The sequence below is a fragment of the Trachurus japonicus genome, chromosome 10 (genome assembly GCF_045865225.1).
Source record: "Trachurus japonicus isolate A0001 chromosome 10, Traja_1.0".
Classification (NCBI taxonomy): domain Eukaryota; kingdom Metazoa; phylum Chordata; class Actinopteri; order Carangiformes; family Carangidae; genus Trachurus; species Trachurus japonicus.
In genome coordinates this window covers 18753894-18773602 of record NC_140916.1, presented here as the reverse complement: position 1 = coordinate 18773602, position 19709 = coordinate 18753894, and the positions used below count along the sequence as shown (strand labels likewise).

The window sequence follows — 19709 nt, the reverse complement described above, 5'->3', positions numbered from 1 at the left end:
TCTTGGACAATAACTAGTTCACTGTTTGCCACAAGTTGCTTTGAAGAGACACTTGAGTTACTTACTATCAGTGAGCCACACACAATCTGCCCCAAACAATGCTTCAGTGAGAAGCTAACTTGAATTATGCTGGCTTGGCTGAGATGCTTGGCTTTTGTCATATCAACATTAGCCTCCGTGGCCTGTGGCTTCTCGGTTGAAACACTGATTAAAGCGCACTGTCCCAGAAAAATACAGTTGTGTCCAATTAAAATGCACAAAAGAGCAAAAACAAAAACAGGCTGCACAACCACCTGAGCAGGTCTCCTGGTTGTTTCGATGTTCATTACTGGACCTCGTGTTTCAGGAAGGTGCAGAAATAAATCCAACACCATGACACGTGAAATGTAACTGGTGACCAATTACAAAAGCGAAAGAAGAACAGAGAAGACAGTACAGACTGTCAAAATACTATGCACCAGGAAATAACGGACATCTGCAGACATACAATATTCATTTACAGGCAGAAAATAACCAAATAGCAATCTTTACTATACTGCTACAAATTCTGGCACAAATCTAGATCCCCCAGCTCTGTTGTTTTCACTGTGCTCACCACACAGACACACACATCTTAAAAACACAAGCTGCCTTTCATTTTCCTGTTCATTCAGGTAAAGCAGTGAAGTCGTAGCTGTGATGAGCCGATCATGAGAAGTGACCCGTGTTACAGCTCATCTGCTGATCATATTAGTCTCCCTTCATCATCAATCACATAAAAAAAACTAAGAGGGGAGGTTTTTATAATCTAACAGCTCTTACACTGAACTGCCTGTCCAGACGTCATACCAACTTTTTCCGGCAACTGTTTCTGATTTTCATGATTCACATTCCAGCAAATATAACATATTTATATTCACAGTGAAACATTACAACAACTCTTCTCATTCAGACTGATCTGGAGAGTAGCTTCAAGAGCAGAGCATTTTCCTGCCAAGCAGAGTTATTGTAATAAATGGCCCCTAAATTGTTTGACATAAGCGTCTCCAATGAAAATAAGTGTCGGATTGTAACCGACAGAGTCAAAGGCTTGAATAATGACAAAAATAATAGTAATAAACCATGCAGTTTGCCAGTTTGTATAAATTATATTTTTGTTTTTGCCTTATGCCGCGAGAGCAAAGAGAGAGAGAGAGAGAGAGAAAAAAGCCCACACTACCACAAAGTGCAGTGTGTGCCCTGTCTCAAAGGGCCAATAAAGTGCTGTGTTTGTTGTGTTCTGTGGGTGAGTGGGTGAGAGAAAGTGAGTGAGAGAGCCGCTGTGATTACAGAGCAGTAAAGTGAGTCTCAGCCTCCCTAAAACACACCAACACTCACGCACGCACGCGCACACACACACAGGGCCCGTCAATCGGCGATTGAAAAATGAGACTCACCTTGAAACGACAGGGGACTCGATTCGCTGGAGCATCCAGCGCTTTGTAACCACTGCAAAGGCGAGGGTGCACACTCATTCAAACACATACACACACACACACACACGTAGCCACACAAGTCCTTGATGAAGCTGCCTGTGTATGTGTGTAGACATTTTTTCAACAGCCCAAACCCCTCCAACTGGTAAATTAAACTCATTGCATGTATAAACAGCTTTCATAAAAAGCTGCACCCTGTCAAGACTCTCCCTGTAGTGTTTAAAGATAGCGTGCGGAGACAGATCACGCGTACTTGCAGAACTGCGTACTGATTACTGACAAGCAGTGTGTGTAGCCTTCCAGATCTGCTGGCCTTGTCCCTCTGTATTCTTCAACAAAACTTTATCAAACACTTTTGGAGATTTCAACTTAGGAAAATGGGCCTTTATACTCCTCCTTCTGACACACACAAACGCGCATCACTTTCATCTTGTCCGTGATCCCCCTCCTTCATCTGTTCTCTCCCTCTTATCCCTCCACCACCTCCCTGCGCTATACCATCTCTCCTCTTCCGTCACCTCCCCCCTTCATCCTCCCAGCCAACAGTGTTGCCTCCCCCTTCTCCTCCCCATTCATTTTGCACAGCCAGAGGTGTGATGTGGGGGCGACAGACTAAGATTAAATATAGAGAGCGAGGGATGGGGGGTGGGGGAATGGGGGGGACACACAGCAAATCAAAGCCAGCGTGACAGAGATAGAAACCGGGGTGGTGAGAGGGAAAAAGTGCGACAACAAACACAGGTAATGATGAAAGACAAGAGCGATGGGAGGAGAGTGGTATCCAAAAAGAATTAGAGAGAGAGAGAGAAGAAAGACAGGTGTGTGAATCACAGGAACTGATGTCTGAGGATATGGTGTCACTTTCTGCCTGACAGCTTGGAGGTCAGGGGTGAAGAGTGAGACTTGAAATGGTAGACACACACACACACGCTCACACACACACAGGCACATTTACTGACACATAAATGGGTAGTGACAGCAGAGAGACAGAGAGAAAGTTTGCTGCAGCAGGTGCTCTGGTGTCGACACGGCTACGGCTTCTGGTAGAAAGACAAATGCTTGGAAATGAGCTGCAGTGAAATTACCTTCAATTGACTTAGTCTGAATCCCAAGGCAAACTGCTTGACAGCACATACACACGAAAACACACACACACACACACACACATACATCTGCCGTCCTTAATTTCTGTGGCACACACACACACACACACAGAGACATGGGCTCGCTGTCTTGTTTTCACTTTCCCCTTCTCTCTTTCTCGTTTCGTTCCTCGCAGGAAAAAATATCATCATCACCTGCAATTTCTTTTTTTGCAAACGACGAATCTTCCGCTTTTCATTCTCAGGCCATTGAGTAAACGCACACGCGCGCCCCACACATGCAAAGAAGATACCACATTCACATAGGAAGACAGCAAACCTAAGAGTGAGTGAACGCCAGCTCAAGGGTGAGACCTCCGTGGTCCACTCGAGGGCAATGCTTACCGCGCACAGTTACCATGGTATCTGATCATAAACAGTCCGTGCTGTCAATTAGGTGTGACAGCCTGCTAGCCCCCAGGCAATGCAGCAGTCCTTGAGCCAAACTCACTGTCAAGATATTTATATAAATAATGAAGCAATATGTCACTAAAGTAGAAAGTCTTTGATCTGCACTGCCTTACGTAAAAACCCTGCATTTCAAAGCTCCACCGTCTGTCAGCGATGCTCTGGAGCCATTGTATTTGGTAACAACTTTGTCAGGTGTGTTAACCGCACAGAGCTGAGTGACACCGACTGTTGTCTTAGCTAACATGTAAAAAGCAGGAGAAGAATAATTCACATCATTTAGCCTACTTCAGTATTAATACAGCAACAAAAAAACTAAATTAAAAGGGGAAATCTTACTTACAGGCAAAATGTAAAGTATTTAAGTAAATGTCCAGCTCTATTATTACACCAAATCATCTATAACTTAAGATGATTGATACTGAAGCATCAGCGTGTAAGCAGTATGTTGCTTTTGCAGTTGCTGCAGGTGGCGTTAGATTGAACTACTTTATACTGTATGCAGTTTTATACAGAGGGGTGTCAGATAAGGAGTCATGAGATTAATAGGAGAGGAAACATATTTCTCATACACAAATCTGTTTTCACTTCATAGACGTTCTCTTCTAATCTTTGATTTTTTTGGTGAGATATTGGATCTGTTGAACATTTATCAAGATGAAACCTTGTGAGAAGTTTGGAGGGAGAAATCACTGTTTGGTGGAACCGTTAACATCTGAAATGTGATCCTGCTGACTACACACTGACTTTTTAATAAGATACCACTAAGGTTGGAAACTGTTAATCTTTAATATTTGAATGTGGGTTGTATTATGCATTGTGTAAGAGGTTTATCTCAAAAGCAACCAGTAACAAAAGCTGTCAAATAAATGCAGTGGAGTAGAAAGTACAGTATTGTAATTAGTTACGTTCCACCACTGTATCAAAGAGGGATGCAGGCAATCTAAATTTAAACTGTTCCCAATGCTGCGGCATTTGGGCAGGGCCCACCAGCATAATAAAGTGTATTCATTCCATCTTAATATTTCATGATCTTAAATGAAAACTGAATTTCCAAAGAGTCTCACAATATTAATTACACTTGGTGTCAGGGAACAGAGAATAAAAGGCCTAAATGTCCATTTTTATTCTGCTGACAACAGGCTTCAGAGTGAGTTGATATAGGTCACACAGAGCATTTGTATGACTGAACGTGTGCATGTACCTTATCCTGAATACATATGAACTATTACAGCAGCAGCCAGGGATGAGAGAGAGCTTTTTTCAACTTCTAGCTATAGGTTGACAGCTGAGAAGCACCTTTCAAAATCTCCTGGAAGCCTTAGATCTGATGTTTGTCTTGGCCTGCTGAAACCAGCCTCCAGATGAAAACCACTGTACCACTAATAGTTGAACCATATTTCATTTATTCAGAAAAATATTGCACTGTCCCAGCCTTGACCCTATGTATACAGCAAGCATCTGTGCTGTGATGTTGGACCAGCTGGCGTGAAATAAGCTCTTTTTGTTTCTCTCTGTGTGTAAGTGTGAGTGTCTGCCAGCTGGTTTACCATCACACAATGACCGCAATGAAAATGCAACACTTTTATGAAGATAGGAGGAATAAAAAAAACTAAATAATGATGAAGACATAAAAGAGGACTTCAGTCGGACACCTTGGACAAGCATAATTTAATGCGCAAATTATCTTTTGCGACCAGACCTTTTGTTGTCTGCCTACAGACATTTGATAGAAAGTATTAATATTCAGGAATTTACGTCATACAAGCATCCTGAAAGGCAAAGTGGGATCGCAGGTGGTCTGTTTTTAATGAAGGTGGAGAAAAAGGACTATGCTGACCTGAATCTGCAGCATGTCTAAAACGAACTGATGCTTGTATTTTGTTGCAGAGATACCTTTGAAGTCACATAGCAAATTACAAATCAGGGCATGGTCAGGTGCCCTCAGGAGCTGAATGTGTATGACAAAATGATTTCATTAGTTTAAACTTTTAACCTGACAAATGAGGCCCAAGCTACTTTTTTTCATCCTCCTAAATGCTGTATAAATTTCATATGTAAATAACCTCCATTTACTCTCTTATCTGAGTCTTTTTTTTCTTTGATGTACCCTGCCAATATTTGTGGCCGCAATGGCCCAGTTTCCTCATAGTAAAAAAAAAAAAAAAATGGATATAATATTATCTTGCCCCAATTTCAACAGCTAATCACAATGTCAAAGTGCAACACTTAAGTACTCAGAGTCAATTCTCAGTGATCTGAAATGATTAAGCTCATATCATTGATTTTGCTCCCATCCCAAACAATTCAAAAAATTGTGACTAAGCATATTATACCAGATAAGGCTTTGACATAACCTAGCTAGCTGTGTATTAAAACTAAGTTTGTTGCTGCAGAATTTAAAGTAAGAGCTATATTAAATGACATTAGGCAGCATGCCTGTCTACCTCACTGAAAAAACCCCCAGAAAGACAGGCAGGATCAATGGCGCAGAGCTTAACATGATACCAGACTTTTTCAACAGATTTCCAAACCACTTCCGTGAGAGATGTTAAGGCATGATACATCACTGGTTTACATACTGCTGTGGGAGGCAAACATAACCTCGTCTGAAATGTGTCGCACTGCGTGATCACGTAATGACAGCCTGCGATGACATCTGTTGTCCTAAGTTTATAAGACGTACTGACAAAAGCTCAGGGGAGGGCGTGCAACTTGCAACTATATAGAGACGCATGCCTTTGCCCTTAAGGTATTTCTGGTCCAAGATATTTTCTGTTCCTCCAAGACAAACAACCTGATGAGAATGAGAGTTTTAGCCTCTGTAACTCCCACCCACCTGCTGATCTAATAAGAGGTTGATAGAGTTCTATCGATCTGGTCAGCGTGTGCATTCGGTCGAGGTCGAAGCTTTTCTATGGTGCTTTACGTGCCTAATGTCTGCGTCTTCTTGCCAATGCGACCATCTATTCCCCTTCTCCCTCCTTTCTCTTGTCATCTCTAACGCTCATTGCCTCTCTCTTTTTCCCTTCCCTCTCTCTCTCTCCTCAGAGCAAACCAGCAGTGCCCAGAGAATCCATCCAACTCGTCATCCACAGGCAATTGGTCTCTGACTGATGCTTTGGAAGCAGCCAAACTAGTGAGGAGGTCATTAATGGAGGAACATAGAGATCGTATAGCCTTATTGGATATTGAATTCCTGTCTCTACCTTGAACATACCAACTCTCTCACACTGCTGCACAAACACACATATTCATTTGGGTAAGCAAAACCTGGAAAAAATCCTGATTTCTACTGGATATAATCCTGCTGACGCTGGCTGATGTCACCGCTTGCCTCCATCCCGTTCAGCTCCTCAGGGGGCTGAGCCAACCTGCAGAGGAGCATGGGCAGAAGGGTGGCTGACCCAACCAATCCAGTGCCTGCACTGGGGGTTCCCCTGGCAGGGGGGCGATGGGGCCCTCTGTGCAGCGTCGGGGTGCAGACATCTCCGGGACTGCGGATACTCCCCTCCATCAAACGACACAGCAGCCAACCAACAAACACACATCACCCACTCGCCGTGGCAACAGGCAAAACGACGACAGCAGAGACAGGGGGAGTCATCAGTAGTGACTGCAACAGTCTGCTGGTGTCGAAGGAGACGTCTCAGAACGAGATCAACAGCCTGACACAGGACGACATGGGATCACAGGGGTCGGGCAGCGGAGTTTACTGCCAGATCAAAAGTATTCAGACCAACCCCAAAGACACAAGGAGGACAGCTCGGTATACAAATGGCAGCGTGGTAGCGTCGGATGTTGTGGGAGGGGTTTGCTCAGAGGCCACAGAGGGCAAGGAGCCGGTCCGTGAGAGGAGGAGGGTACAGTCCCTGCGAGGGGAGGCCCATCGCTCCGTCTTAAAGACAGGGAGCATTTGTACGGCCGTGCACACCACCCCACCTCGGCCCTGTCGGATGATGACGACGACGACTTCCCCAACTCGCCTCTGCGGGACTTGTGGGCGGAGGAGATCACAGATTACGCCGTGCACAGGCGCGTGTCGCAGGAAGGTTGTCAATCAAATAACAGCCAGCCAGACTTTACCTAATCCGCCAAGGAAACCATCTGTGGCCCCCAGCCAGTCAAGAAAAGCCTCTGCTGTTCTGGACTCTCAGTGTCCCACCAAAAACACAGACACCGCAAACACCTCCACGCACACATCAGTGAAACCATCTCAAATACCGCAGCTGTCGCACACCATACCAAAAACACACAGCTCACATTCCAACCACGCGACACAAAGCTACAACAAAAGGAAGGATTCGAAACAGCAGGCAAGACCGCATTCTGCAGACTTTACTCTTTACAAGGACTCAGCGACACAAACAACAGACACGCTCACACACATCAACACAGACAGGACCACAGCAACCACACAACAAGCACACACAACATCTGCAGAGGTGAAAGAACCACATTCTGCTGACAAACACAAGCCCGACGCAGCTGACACCCAGCAGGCCGACGAACACACGCACCAATACACAGTGGTCCAAATCACTTCCAAACCTCCAGCTTCTTCTTCAGTAAATAGTGAATCAAAATCCACCCACACTCCACCTCTTCCTCCGAAAATCTCCCCTAAAACCACTCGTTCCAAACCAACCACACCTGTAGCGCAAACCAAAAACGCCCAGGAGACCGCAAATCTTCCCAAACAAGCATCTTCAGAGCGGATCAAACTCAAGGACTACACAAAACAGAAGAGCAAATCATTCGACGACCACACACTGCCTTGTAAGACTCATATGAAAGCACAATGTAATGGGGCTCCGGGAGGATTGCTGGGCGGAAACGCGGGGAACGCTCCACGCGGGCTGGAGAGGCAGCTGCAGAGCGTGGAGGAAAACCTGCTGTCCAATCAGGAGAAGATCAAGGTGCTTCTCAACGTGATTCAAGACCTGGAGAAGAGCAAGGCCCTCAGTGAAGGGTGAGAGAGGGGGAGTAATGGGAGATGGGTATAAAAAGAAAAGGGGGGATGAGGGTTAGATATAAAGACAGAGAGCAAAAAGGAGTATTCACTTTAAGAGCAAAGTACTTAAGGAGAGAGTGAGGTGGAGTGGCACAGAGAAAAGAAGAGAGAGAGGGTGTCATGGGAGTGCACAGGATTGAGAAGAGAGTATATTTGAGGTTTTATGGCAGTATATATACACTGACAGGCTTTCAAGTCTGTGTAATAGATTTTAAATGTCAGGCCTGTGGAGAACCGCTGTAGTGTGTGTGCGTGAGTGTGATCTAATTCTGTAGGGATGTGATACCTGCCAGCCTGTTCTCAATGTTTGCTGATCCCTATATCTCCTGTCCTTTTACCTTATATACTGTGCCTATAGGATATGTGGTCCCAGTGGTAACAGTTGTAAGAGATGTCCACAGAGCGAATTCCTCAGTTATTTCTCTCCTGCGAATACTTTCATTCTGAAGTCCTCCTCCCCTATACCACACACCCTCTCCTTCTCTTGCCTACATACTGTACATCCCAGTTGGCTTTCCATACTCACTCACTATTTCAATCAACACCCTCCCCTTGATCTGAGGCTCCTTAACCCGCTTCAGGCTATCCATCCCTTCCTCCACCTCTACACTCGCACCTCTCTTTCCTCCGGTCTTAATTAATACCCCTTATCTCTCGCTCCTCTCATCTTTCACCTCCACGTATATACCAAGAATCACCTTTTCCCCCGTTCACCAATTGCCCTCTCAACATTTTTTTTCTACCAACTCTTTTTCTGCCCTGGCTACATGCTCATTTATCTTCTCTGCTGTCATATGTTGACTGTCACTCCTTTTCATTCGTTTCCCCTGCTACTATCACTCCCCTGTCTTCACCCCCTCATCACCTTTCCTCTTCACAATGTCACCTACACTGTCAGTAGCTCTTCTCATGTTTGTTTATACCACATTTCTTCCTCCCACCCTGAATGTGCAGCCTCATCCCTTCACACACTTCCCTTTCTCCTCTCAGCAAACTAAAATCCATCCCCTAACCTCTTAACCTCGCCGATTCCAAAACAATAATGTTTCTACATCTCCATCTAAGCCCCCTCTGCATATTCTTACTCCCTCCATCCCGCTCCTTCCTCCGTCTCTTTATTCAGGGTTAACAGATGTCTCTAGCTCCAGACTAATCCCCTTCAGATTACCTTTGAGGAATGCAATTAATGTTTAGGCTGCACAATAAGGCTCCTAAACTCAGCGTACACGTGGCCCTGCCCTGTGTGTGAGACTGTAAAAGATTATGTATCCATATCCCTCAGTGTGTGTGTGTGCGCTTGCTGTGAAGACGCTAATGTGTCAGAAATGGGGTAAAAGGGCTAAAAAGGCAGACTGGAGGGAGAGGGAGAGATAGAAAGAGAGCTCAATGTGGTGAGACAGAGAGGGAAGAAAGACATAAAGAGAAAAAGGAGAAAAAGAAAAGTAAAAAGAACCAAGTAAGTAAGAATATCTGTATCTGATGTTGTGACAGAAATGAAGAACTCTAAGTGGGCCGCTCTGATAAAAGTCTCGGCTGAGCTGAAGGGGTTTGTGGTTGTGCTCGGCTCCTCGTTTTCTCGTCTCTCCTGAAGCAAATACTCATCTTCTCTCGCTGTTGTTGTCTTTGATAAGACTGGTAGGGGGAGAAACACTAGTGCCAGTCACGCAGTCTCTCTCCATGTAATTAAAATGTCCATTTTATCAACATAAATCAGCCGCTCTCATCTACACAGTTCAGTGCAGGGGCAGCCAAAATATCTTGGCAAAATAAAGTATTTCAATTACATGGCAGTCAGCGTGAGCTCATCAGACTTTTTCTGTTCTTCACTTTGATTTCCTCTGCACAGTCTTGGGCTCCGTAGTCTTGTTCAACCCTGATAACGCAGTTTGCATGAGCAATCATACTTTTTTTGTGATGCACCTTGATGCTTGGCTAAAATTTTCTTTTTCTACTACCAGTGAATCCTTTGCATATAAACAAGAAATTGTACCATGTAATTTTGGCTCCCATGTAGACCGACCTAGACAGTCGCTGCAAACAATTCTTTGCAACTGTTTTCACCTGCCTTGAATGTTAAACAGGCTGGTTTTTACCCACTGGGACTATTCAAGTGATGGCCTGGATAGTCCTGTTGGGGTACATCACATGCACTAAACATCACAAGCTATTTTGTGTCCTTTGAGAACCCCCCGAGAACACACCTGCTGCTGCTGTTACTGCTGCTGCATTGAATATGCGTAGGTGGAGAGAGCAGTAACTGTTGTGACATCAACAGTCAAGACAGCATGGCTCTTTCCAGTTGAGAAACGCTCAGCCCGTTGTTTCCGCACAGCTGGCATTTCTACCACTTCTTCTACTGCTACATCAGTGCACAATGTTGAATTCACAAAGACTTTGCTTTAGGGCAGCTGATACCAAAAAACCCAAATACAGCAACAGTTGTCATCAGAGTGGATATTTCATCTTTACATAGGCGAAAACAAATCCTGCATGCTGTTAGTTACCATCTCCGTGCACAGCTGTTCAATTAAGCAACTTTCATGAGTGTGTGTGAATGTTTTACATCTGTTCTTTCTACAGTCGCAGCTCATACAGAACTGGTCAGGACATAAACAACTGCCCCACCTGCCAAAAGACAGCCTGCATCATCTACAGGTAACCTGATCAAGATAATGAGCTTACTGCATTACATAACACAACAGTGACAATGCATTTTTGCCTGGAGCATTACAAACACAGACATGAAACTTCTCTGGGAAAAAAAATAAAAGTCTTGTGTAGCTTTGAAAATATTCCATGTTGTATTTCTCTGCTTTTTCGGGTTTCATCACTTATTTAGTGCACCTTGCTTTTTTGTTTTATCCTGTTATCTCTGCCCTTTTCTCCTCCTCTGATAATTACCTGCAGTACCACAGAATACATTTCTAATAAAAAATAAGACAGGCCTACCAGACAAAGAGAAATACCCTTCATCTATACTGGAATAAACATATTGGATGTATACTACAGATCCTCTCTCCGGGAAAGCTATTTACACATAAAAGAATCTTCTGTGCAAACATGCAAAAATAATTCTGCGCCTAAACAATGTGTCTTTCCTGTTCCAGTTGTCTCTTGTTTGTGTGACCTAAATAAGTGATTACATTCTTAGATCCAGAGCTGCACCCCCATAATCTCATACCACATATCGTAGCAGTAGACCTCCCTTCACCACCACTCCATCCTTCTCTCATTCTCATCTTATCTTTATGTAAATCACTCCACCTTTACTCCCCAAGCCTGCTAAGCCTCTCCCTCATTGTCATCTCCTACTTTCCATCAAACCGACTTCCACTGGTACAGCTGTGCCTCATTCTGTCTGTCAATCGCCAAAGCTTTAATCATATGTGCCCCATGAGCAGCCACCAAACCTCCAAGACTGCTCCCTCCGTTGCTCTGCTTTGCTCACACAAACTGGAAATGTGGATTTTCACAAAAACCTTAGCTTTGTGAATACAAGAAAAATATTTACTTTCTATAACTGGAATACTCTTGTATAAAAACCTATTTAGTCAAAAACTTTTTGTGCGCATATAGGACCAAACCAAAGCTTGAAGCTAAAGCTCCTTGTTCAGGGATAAATAGGATAAAGATACATTTTACACAGCCTCTATTCCAGTTCCCCAAACACACTCGCCTCCCAGCAGCCCTGCATCTGCATCCCTCCTGTATTTTTACTTTCTTCGCCCTCTGGGATCTCTATATTTCCTCTCTACTACATTTCTGATACATTGCATCCAACTCCAACACCCCAGTCTCCCTCATCCCTTCCTCTTTTCCCTTGATCTTAATTAACACAACTGGCTCCTTAACCCAGTAAATTTTAATGAACACCAAGGGGAAAGGACCGCCACATGGTAGCATACTCAACCTATTCATACTGTACATATGGTCCATATACACAGTATAAACACATGTAGATGCACACAAACATTCTCTCACTTTCAACAGTCACATGTATGAGCCACACAAACACACGCACACGCACACACAGAAAGATAAATACAAAAAATAATGACAAGAAGCCACAAACTGAACTCACATGTTCACAAACACAATAATCAATGCGATATAGAATTACAGCTAGAAATGAAAGAATTGGTCGACTAATCACTAGTTGATCAGCATTTCTGAGACCCATCATTTCAGACATTTCAGCCGCATTTCAGATGTGAAACCCAATTTCATCTAATTTGATGGGAGAAAACAATAAATAAAGACATGATTTACACTGATGTAAGACTGATCATGCAGTACAAAGAAACCAGTTATTATATAGAAAAAAAACACTACAATAATTGATCCTAATGCTATAATATATCTAGATATATTTGAAATGAATGAGTTTCACATATTTTTCAGGCTTGAGGCTACTCTGATCTCAGGATGTTACTTCTCACATCATTATAATCCCTTTTTGTTTTCCTGCTCTACTTTCTCATTGTTTTTCTTGCACATATGCAAATATAATCATGTATACATACATGGTAATTAATCCAACAAAAAGGGAAATCAGCTTGTATTAGACACATCTACTGTATGCACACATTTCATATGCTTACTCACACGCACACTCATGCACACTGACAAACAAAGAAATGAATATATTTCACACTTCGCGAGAGAGACTTTAATGACTTGGACAGATATGCAGAATCTGCTTCCTAATCAAATTTCCTCTCAAATATCAGTACAAGTTTCTTAACATACATTACATATGCAGAAAAATCACATTTTCAGCAGTCCATTGTGACAAAAGCGTACAAAAGTCAAGAAAGTGCAAGAGCTGTATTTGGCTTTATCAAACCAAACAGAGAGGATTCTGGGTAAAGAGGACGGGAGATAGGGTAAGAGACTCAACAAGCCGAGGGTGAATTACGCATGGGGCTGCAAAATGTTCATCCTAATGATTTGTGGTGAAAAAAAGTGTCAAAAAGTTGATTTGGTGTGGCTGTCTGAAAATGTGTTGCCTCACGTTTCAGCCTTAATTAAACTGTAGGGAGAGAGAGAGAAGGTGGGAGTGCAGGCATTGCACACCTACAGTAACACTTAAAGATATTCTCTCACTTCTTCCACTCACACATACACCTAGGCAGAGATAAGAAATAGACCTAATACATTTGTTAATCCTATCACGCATCCGCACATGTGATCCTAAACCTCACCTCTGTCCACTGCGTGATGAAACTTTACCCTCGCTTCAACTAAACAACAACAACAAAAAAGTTCAGATTAAAAGTTTTTCAGAGCACACTGGTCGTGCACACAGTTGCAAAGATGCGAAGATGACAGCTTGTGGAACGAATTAAGAGCGGCTGCTCTTCCCCGCTGTGCTGTAATCCCATGAACAATGGTGAGAGAGGTAGAAATGGGTAGAGAGAGGTAGAGAGGCAGAGACAAGGGGATTGAAAGAGCTGGAGGGGAGGGGGGGGCGTTGAAACCTAGGGAGGTGTGTTGGCAAAGACACATTGACTTAGAAAAGTCCTCATTCTAAAACAGGAAAGACTGAAGATTGAGTGAATGTGGGACAGGTCCACCACTTAACATTTTAGAGTTTTTTTGTGTTTTTTGTACACGAACAATATGTGTGTTTGTGTAGTCATAGTACATCTCCTTTATCTTTTATTCATGGCAGCCATCTCCCTTCCTTTGTGCCCGCCAGAGCTTTTTACTTCCTCCTAAATTCACTGGTTTCCTCCATGTCTGTGCTCTGTCTCTGAGAGCTGAGATCTCTGCCCTCCTCTCTCCACATCTCTGGTGGCACTTATCTTCTCCTCCTTTGCCTCATTCTATCTGTTTTGTTTTCCATCCTTTTTCCCTGCAGTGGCCTCTCTGACCTGCTTCATTAAAGCTTGCATTTTCATCCATCCCTCCATCTCCCAGAGGAGGTTCAGTGTCTTCCCTTTCTCCTCCCATAAGTCCCAGTATGCTACCTTTTTCCCCTCACTTAGCTGTGAGCACGCAGTGGAAGATGCACGCGTCGGCCATCAGGGGAGCACATATGTGTTTGTACAGCATGAGTGTGTATGTGTGTTTGAATATTGGGATGCAAGGAGACTGGAGGAGGATGAGGAGGAGGAGGATTGTTGTCTTTGCTCTCTTTGCCTCATCATGTGGCTCATTAGCTCCAGATGCCAGACAGGCCCTATGCAGCTCCGCCCCTATAATCCAACTCAACACACATGCACACGCACACACACACACACACACACACACACACACACACATCACTAAAAAAGAAGAGAGAAACTCAAAGCGTACCACACTATGACCCGCAGCAGTGGACACTTCAGAGAGATGGTGAGAGAAAGAGCGCGAGAGAGACGAGAGGAGAGAGGAGGGCGAACTAGAAAAGCATAGAAAAAGAAAGCCAAGAGGTCTGCTTTGAACAGTTCCTCCCTCACTCCTTTCCTTTAGCTCCACCATTTTGCAAATACTCTTCTCCTCGGCTTTCCTTTTCCTCTCCTCTCCTCTTCTCTCCTGCTCTCTTTTCCATTCTCCTCCCTAGCTCTCATCTCACCAGCCTGTGATCTATTGGTGCATAAAGCGCACAAAAATACTACGGATGTGAAATGAGTGCTGAGTTTGAGGCCTGTGTGAAAAGTAAGGGTGTGTGTGTGTGTATGTGTGTTTGTGTGCAGGCTGACGGTGCATTACTCTGACTTAGGAACACAACACAATTACCCATCTAAGCATAAGTGCAACCTGTCTTTAAGGTGCCGTAAGCATTTTGGGATGAAATTTTAATGTCACTAAAACTCCCTCACTCACCTTTCTCCCAGTCCCTTTCTTTCTAATCTCTTTGTGCTTAGTAGACCTCCACTTGTCCTTGCATCCCTCTGCTCCTCTTCTCTCTCCCCACCCCCACATCTAATCTCCTTTTGTGAAAAATGAGCTGTACAAATGAATTTGACTTGATTTTGACATCATCCCAACCTCCAAATTGTGCTCCTGTTACCTCTCCTTCCCTCATCCCCTGTCTCCTTCCCTGTTAACTCCTCTCTTTTTCACTCCCCCAGCGTGGAGCATGATTTCCGACAACAGGAGGGACGCTTCCAGGGAGTTATGGAGTCCCTGGAGGGGGAGTATGATGTGCCTGCACCCACCATGACCAAGCCCATGCCAGCGGCTTCCTCCACCGGCCGACCCGGCACCAAGGCCCGTGTGAAGAAGCTCCGCAAGAAGTGTTTCTGGTGGCTCTGAGTTTTGGGAAAAAATCTGGGAAGCAGGCACATTGCAGGTGTGGGTCCTGTTTCAGGACCCTTGAAAAGTAAAACATCTCTCCCTGTGTAGTGTGTTTTAAGTGTCATTAAAATCAGGAGGGGGCATTTTTTCTCAGCAGCATCCCTGTAAATGGCACTTCACAGCAATCCATCTGCAACGCTGACAAAATCCACCAGGGATCAGTTAGAAAAAGAGTGAACGCACTACGGAAGGAAAGGAGAGCCAAAGGAGCTGTTGAACTTTCCTCTCAGATCTGTCTGAGAGGGAGATTCAGGGAAAAGATCATCCCGATCTTCCCTCTGCGGGTGCCAGACTTTAGCAGCTAATTTGTGATTAACAACGGCGATACTATTTCCCATGGCACCGTGTTGAAGAAGAAGTGTTGACATTTTGGTGACAGGCAGGCGTACTGTTTGTAACTTGTCTGAGTGGCTGTCTAGACAGATGGATAGATGATGTATGATCGGATTTATGCCAAGATGGATTCGCGTCTACAGCCGGGAATGAATCTTCGCAACAACTTTGGCTCGATTACAGCAATAAGGAGGGGAACTGGAACAATTTGGAATACTGCGTCTTCGGATTGGCTCAACAGCCAAAATTTGAATATGGTAACAATTGAAGCGCAAAGAGGATAGAAGCAGAAAACAAGCTGCAAGCTGAGACAGCACGCTGGATGGATATCAGGGTTTAGAGAGCACACTGGAGATTGTATAAAGAATATATTAAGAGACAATGTGATAGGCAGCTGATCAAAGACTGACAGGCTGTGTCAGGTAATTAAAAATTCTGTCAGCAGTGACTGACAGAGTGATTGATTCTCTCCTTTATTACCGTCCAAAATGGAAGTGTTTTGCTGTAATCTCAATCTTGTTTCAAGGATTTTTACATCGACACGTGCATACAACAAATACATGCACAGACTCACACACTCAAAGGCACTGAATCACACATAAACTCATGCAGGTACAGTAATCACACACATGCACATACAGTGCACAGTCAGTACATACAGTATGTGAACCAGTGCAAACTAGGGGTAGACCAGCTATCAGTTCACTGCTAATGATTGGCGTATAGTCATGCTGTAAAAATGTATCAATATTTACTAAATCAGAGCCAATAAGGCACCAAGTAAATCTGTTTGATTTCCAGTCAAACAAGGAGTTGTTGTCTGGAGTTTTTCCAATTCAACATTGCACAAATTGTGCGAATGAATGCTTCATCGACTTGTTACAATGTCAAGAGCCCAAAACTCATCAGCTTTTATGTAATTTATCACCAACCATCTGTGATTGTTTGCACCGTAACAGAGTACATACAGAAAGTTTTCAGAGAGAATAAAGCAGAAAAACCAAAAACATTTTTCTCTGTCTCCAGTTACAAACAATCCCACCCTTGTTCTCATTTAATATAAGTCATTTCCAGAGCTATACACCTCCACTGCAAGCTATGTAGCTCATTAAGCTACAACAGAGCAAAAACAAAAATCAATAGGATTACTGACACTGCAAGTCTACACTTCTTATCAAAAGGTACCAAAAGAATCTGTATACTTCATCAAGTCAAGGTATGTTATCCCATTTAAAGGCAAAACTCTAATCAATACCAATGTCCTTGCAAGATTTTAACTCAATCAGTCATGGAAAATTGGTATTTATAACCAACTATATATTGGTAGACACGACTGTTACCAGAAATAGAGCTGAAAATAAATCTGTAAACTCCTGCACAGGTCTATCTTTGTTGCAAACACACACCTGCATTTCTTTGCAGCCACAGACACACACCAGTGCTAATGTCACAGCAGTTCAGAGTCTAACCACTAATCTCATGAGGCTGCTTGTGGGGACAAGTTGTTACCAATTAGTATTCTGGATGACACCACACTGACTAATCAACAAATCTATATCCAAAACACCCTGTCCCTGCTTTATTTTTTGTAAGCCGTCCCCCATAACAGTGTGTGAGCTCCAACGATGCCGTCCTCTTCCTGAACTTCCTCTTGTATGTACAATAAAAGTGTGTATTTTAAACAGATCACACTGTTGTCCACATACTTTTTTCTGTTTCAGAATGAAATGGCACAGCAGATGAGTGTAGATGGAGAGTTGGCTGTTCTTTACTAATCTAAGTTGAACAGCAGACAGCGAGACACGCAGCACGATTCTGCAACGCTCACCCATCTGTTTAAAAGAACGTCAAGCGCACTGCAGATGGTGCAAAGTTGCGTCATGTACTTACAATCAGCGCGTGCTCACGACCCATTGTGATGACAGTCCGGTTGATGATCCTCAGCAGAGACACGACGATGTCCTGGATATGTTGAAATGTGTCCCCCTGAGAAACACAGGGACAGGGAGCAGGGGAAAAAGAGAATGGCAGAGAGGAATAAACAAAAGATTGTTAGATTCCCTCAAGTGTAAACGCACACAAAAACACACACAGAGGCAGAGCAGCTCCCGTCCTAGTGTGGCAGCGTCAATTCGGGCACAATGTTGAGGGTTGTCTCTGAACTTCCTCTATAAAGAACTTTGAAAACTTGTAAGGTTTTGTTTGTAACCCCCACACCTCACATGAACTCTCCTCACTGTGAAGACACAGTCCAAAGGCTCCACTTGGATTCTGAAAGGATGCCTGATCAAATGAAACAAGAAAGAGAAAAAGTTTTCTGAACCCGAAATTTAAAGACCGTTCATTTTTCGGAAAATGAGCCTGACCAGAACGTTCAGTTAATCATCTTCAGAGTGGACATCTGAACCACAAAGGGCTTGAATGTGGATTTCTCTATGCAAACCTTCTTTCATATTCCTGTCGTCCTCTTTCCCTTTGAAGCCACTTCTCTGTCATGTTTCTCTTCCTCCTTCTGCCCAGAGGAAAACAAAGGGGACACGATGTATTTAACTGTCTGTCTGTCCATTCGTCCGTCCGTATTTGTGCTCAGACTTTTCCTGAATCAAACCACTGCTTAGTTGTCGTCTGCATGGCCGAGTGTTGTTAGACATCACAGCTGGCACCTTAACTAAAGCTGGACCTGCTTGGTATGCTTCGGGACCCTTCACACAGGAAGCGTGAAAAGTGTTTTTCTCAATTTCTCTGCCATTTTGGTTGTTTCATCCATTGAAAGGGAAATGAAATTACACACTGTGGGTGATATTTGCAACATTTGCAATGGTCAATCCACATAAACAAGGAGACTCTCTTGTAGTGAGAAAGAGCATGGCCACATTTTAGCAGTGGCATTACCTGACACTCAGATATTGTGCCATTGCAAATCAAATTCCACAATATCAATATATGATAATATTACGAGAGGATGACTATTGGTGTATTAATATAAATCTCAAATATGATGACCTTAAATAACATGACCTCATATAATCAGAAAATGCTTTCATTTTATTATTGAAATATAGTCTTAAAGCCCTAGAAAAGACAACACTTATCAGTATTATGATAACCAAATATTAGTTGATGTTGGATCTTATTATAATATCAATATTATTCTAATTTTCATCCAAGCTGCATTTAAACTATTTGATCAGTCTATCGCGTTAATGCAACATTCATCACGCAGCAAATGAGATAGAAAAAGTGCCTCAAGTAAAGTGTAACATTTAAGGGTTTTGAATGAATGTTGTAAATTAACTTTTAATGGCAAACTATTTGAGATGTTGTTCTTATGTTTGATGACCTGTGAAGTCTGCGAGTTAAGAGAAATGGGCTGTGGATAATGACACTCATAAATATAGTTAGAAAAGTATGCACCTTTATAGAGACATAGCTCCATGTACACAGGACACGCACACACACAATGTTAGAAAGAAGCCACTCATCGGAAGCTGACTCAGTCTTGCCTCAGGGTCAGTGCCACAACAGTATCCAAACACACCTTAGCATTCATGCTGCTGGACATATTTGTGTTGTGTGCCATCTTGTTAGCATAATCTGACCCAAATGCGTGTGTGTACATGTGTGCATGTCCTTGCATTAGCTGATCAGCAAAGCATAAAAAGGAAGAGGGGAGGTCCAAAAATAGGAGAAGTAGGTAATAAGGACTCAAGTTCAAAGTTTTAAACAGACCACTCTCTCCGTGTGTCTGTGAGTGAGTATGTGGTGTGTAGTGTGTGTGTGTGTGTGTGTGTGTGTGTGTGTGTCCTGGCCTGATGGCAGATTATTTAAAGGGCTTGATAAGAATCAGGTACAGTATGATTAAGCCACATTAGATGAACTGACTCACAGACACACGACACTGGAAAGATAAACAACTCTGAAAGTGTGTGTGTGTCTGTGTGTGTGTCTTTTATGCCTCAAATTCAGACACACTCGCATGCACTGAGCTTGTTAGGTCGAGGCGCAGCTGTTGATTTTGAGTAAGCCTAAATCTTTCTGTCTCCTGGAGAGTTTCTCAGACAGCTGTCTGAGAAC

General features: G+C 43.4%; 2 protein-coding genes across 2 annotated transcripts in view; one reads left to right on the top strand and one right to left on the bottom strand.

Annotated features, from left to right (window-relative positions):
• The window catches only part of dock2 (dedicator of cytokinesis 2), a 107154-nt gene that overhangs the window by 39879 nt on the left and 47566 nt on the right, over positions 1–19709 (bottom strand). The window contains exon 26 of the mRNA XM_085789776.1: positions 17526–17621. Coding sequence (XP_085645902.1) covers positions 17526–17621 — 96 coding nt within the window. The remainder of the gene's footprint in view (positions 1–17525; positions 17622–19709) is intronic.
• On the top strand, positions 6063–17321 carry insyn2b (inhibitory synaptic factor family member 2B). The gene is made up of 3 exons (XM_085789777.1): positions 6063–7976; positions 10599–10673; positions 15077–17321. Exons 1-3 carry the CDS (start codon positions 6391–6393, stop codon positions 15258–15260), a joined length of 1845 nt encoding a protein of 614 aa, XP_085645903.1. The 5' UTR covers positions 6063–6390; the 3' UTR covers positions 15261–17321.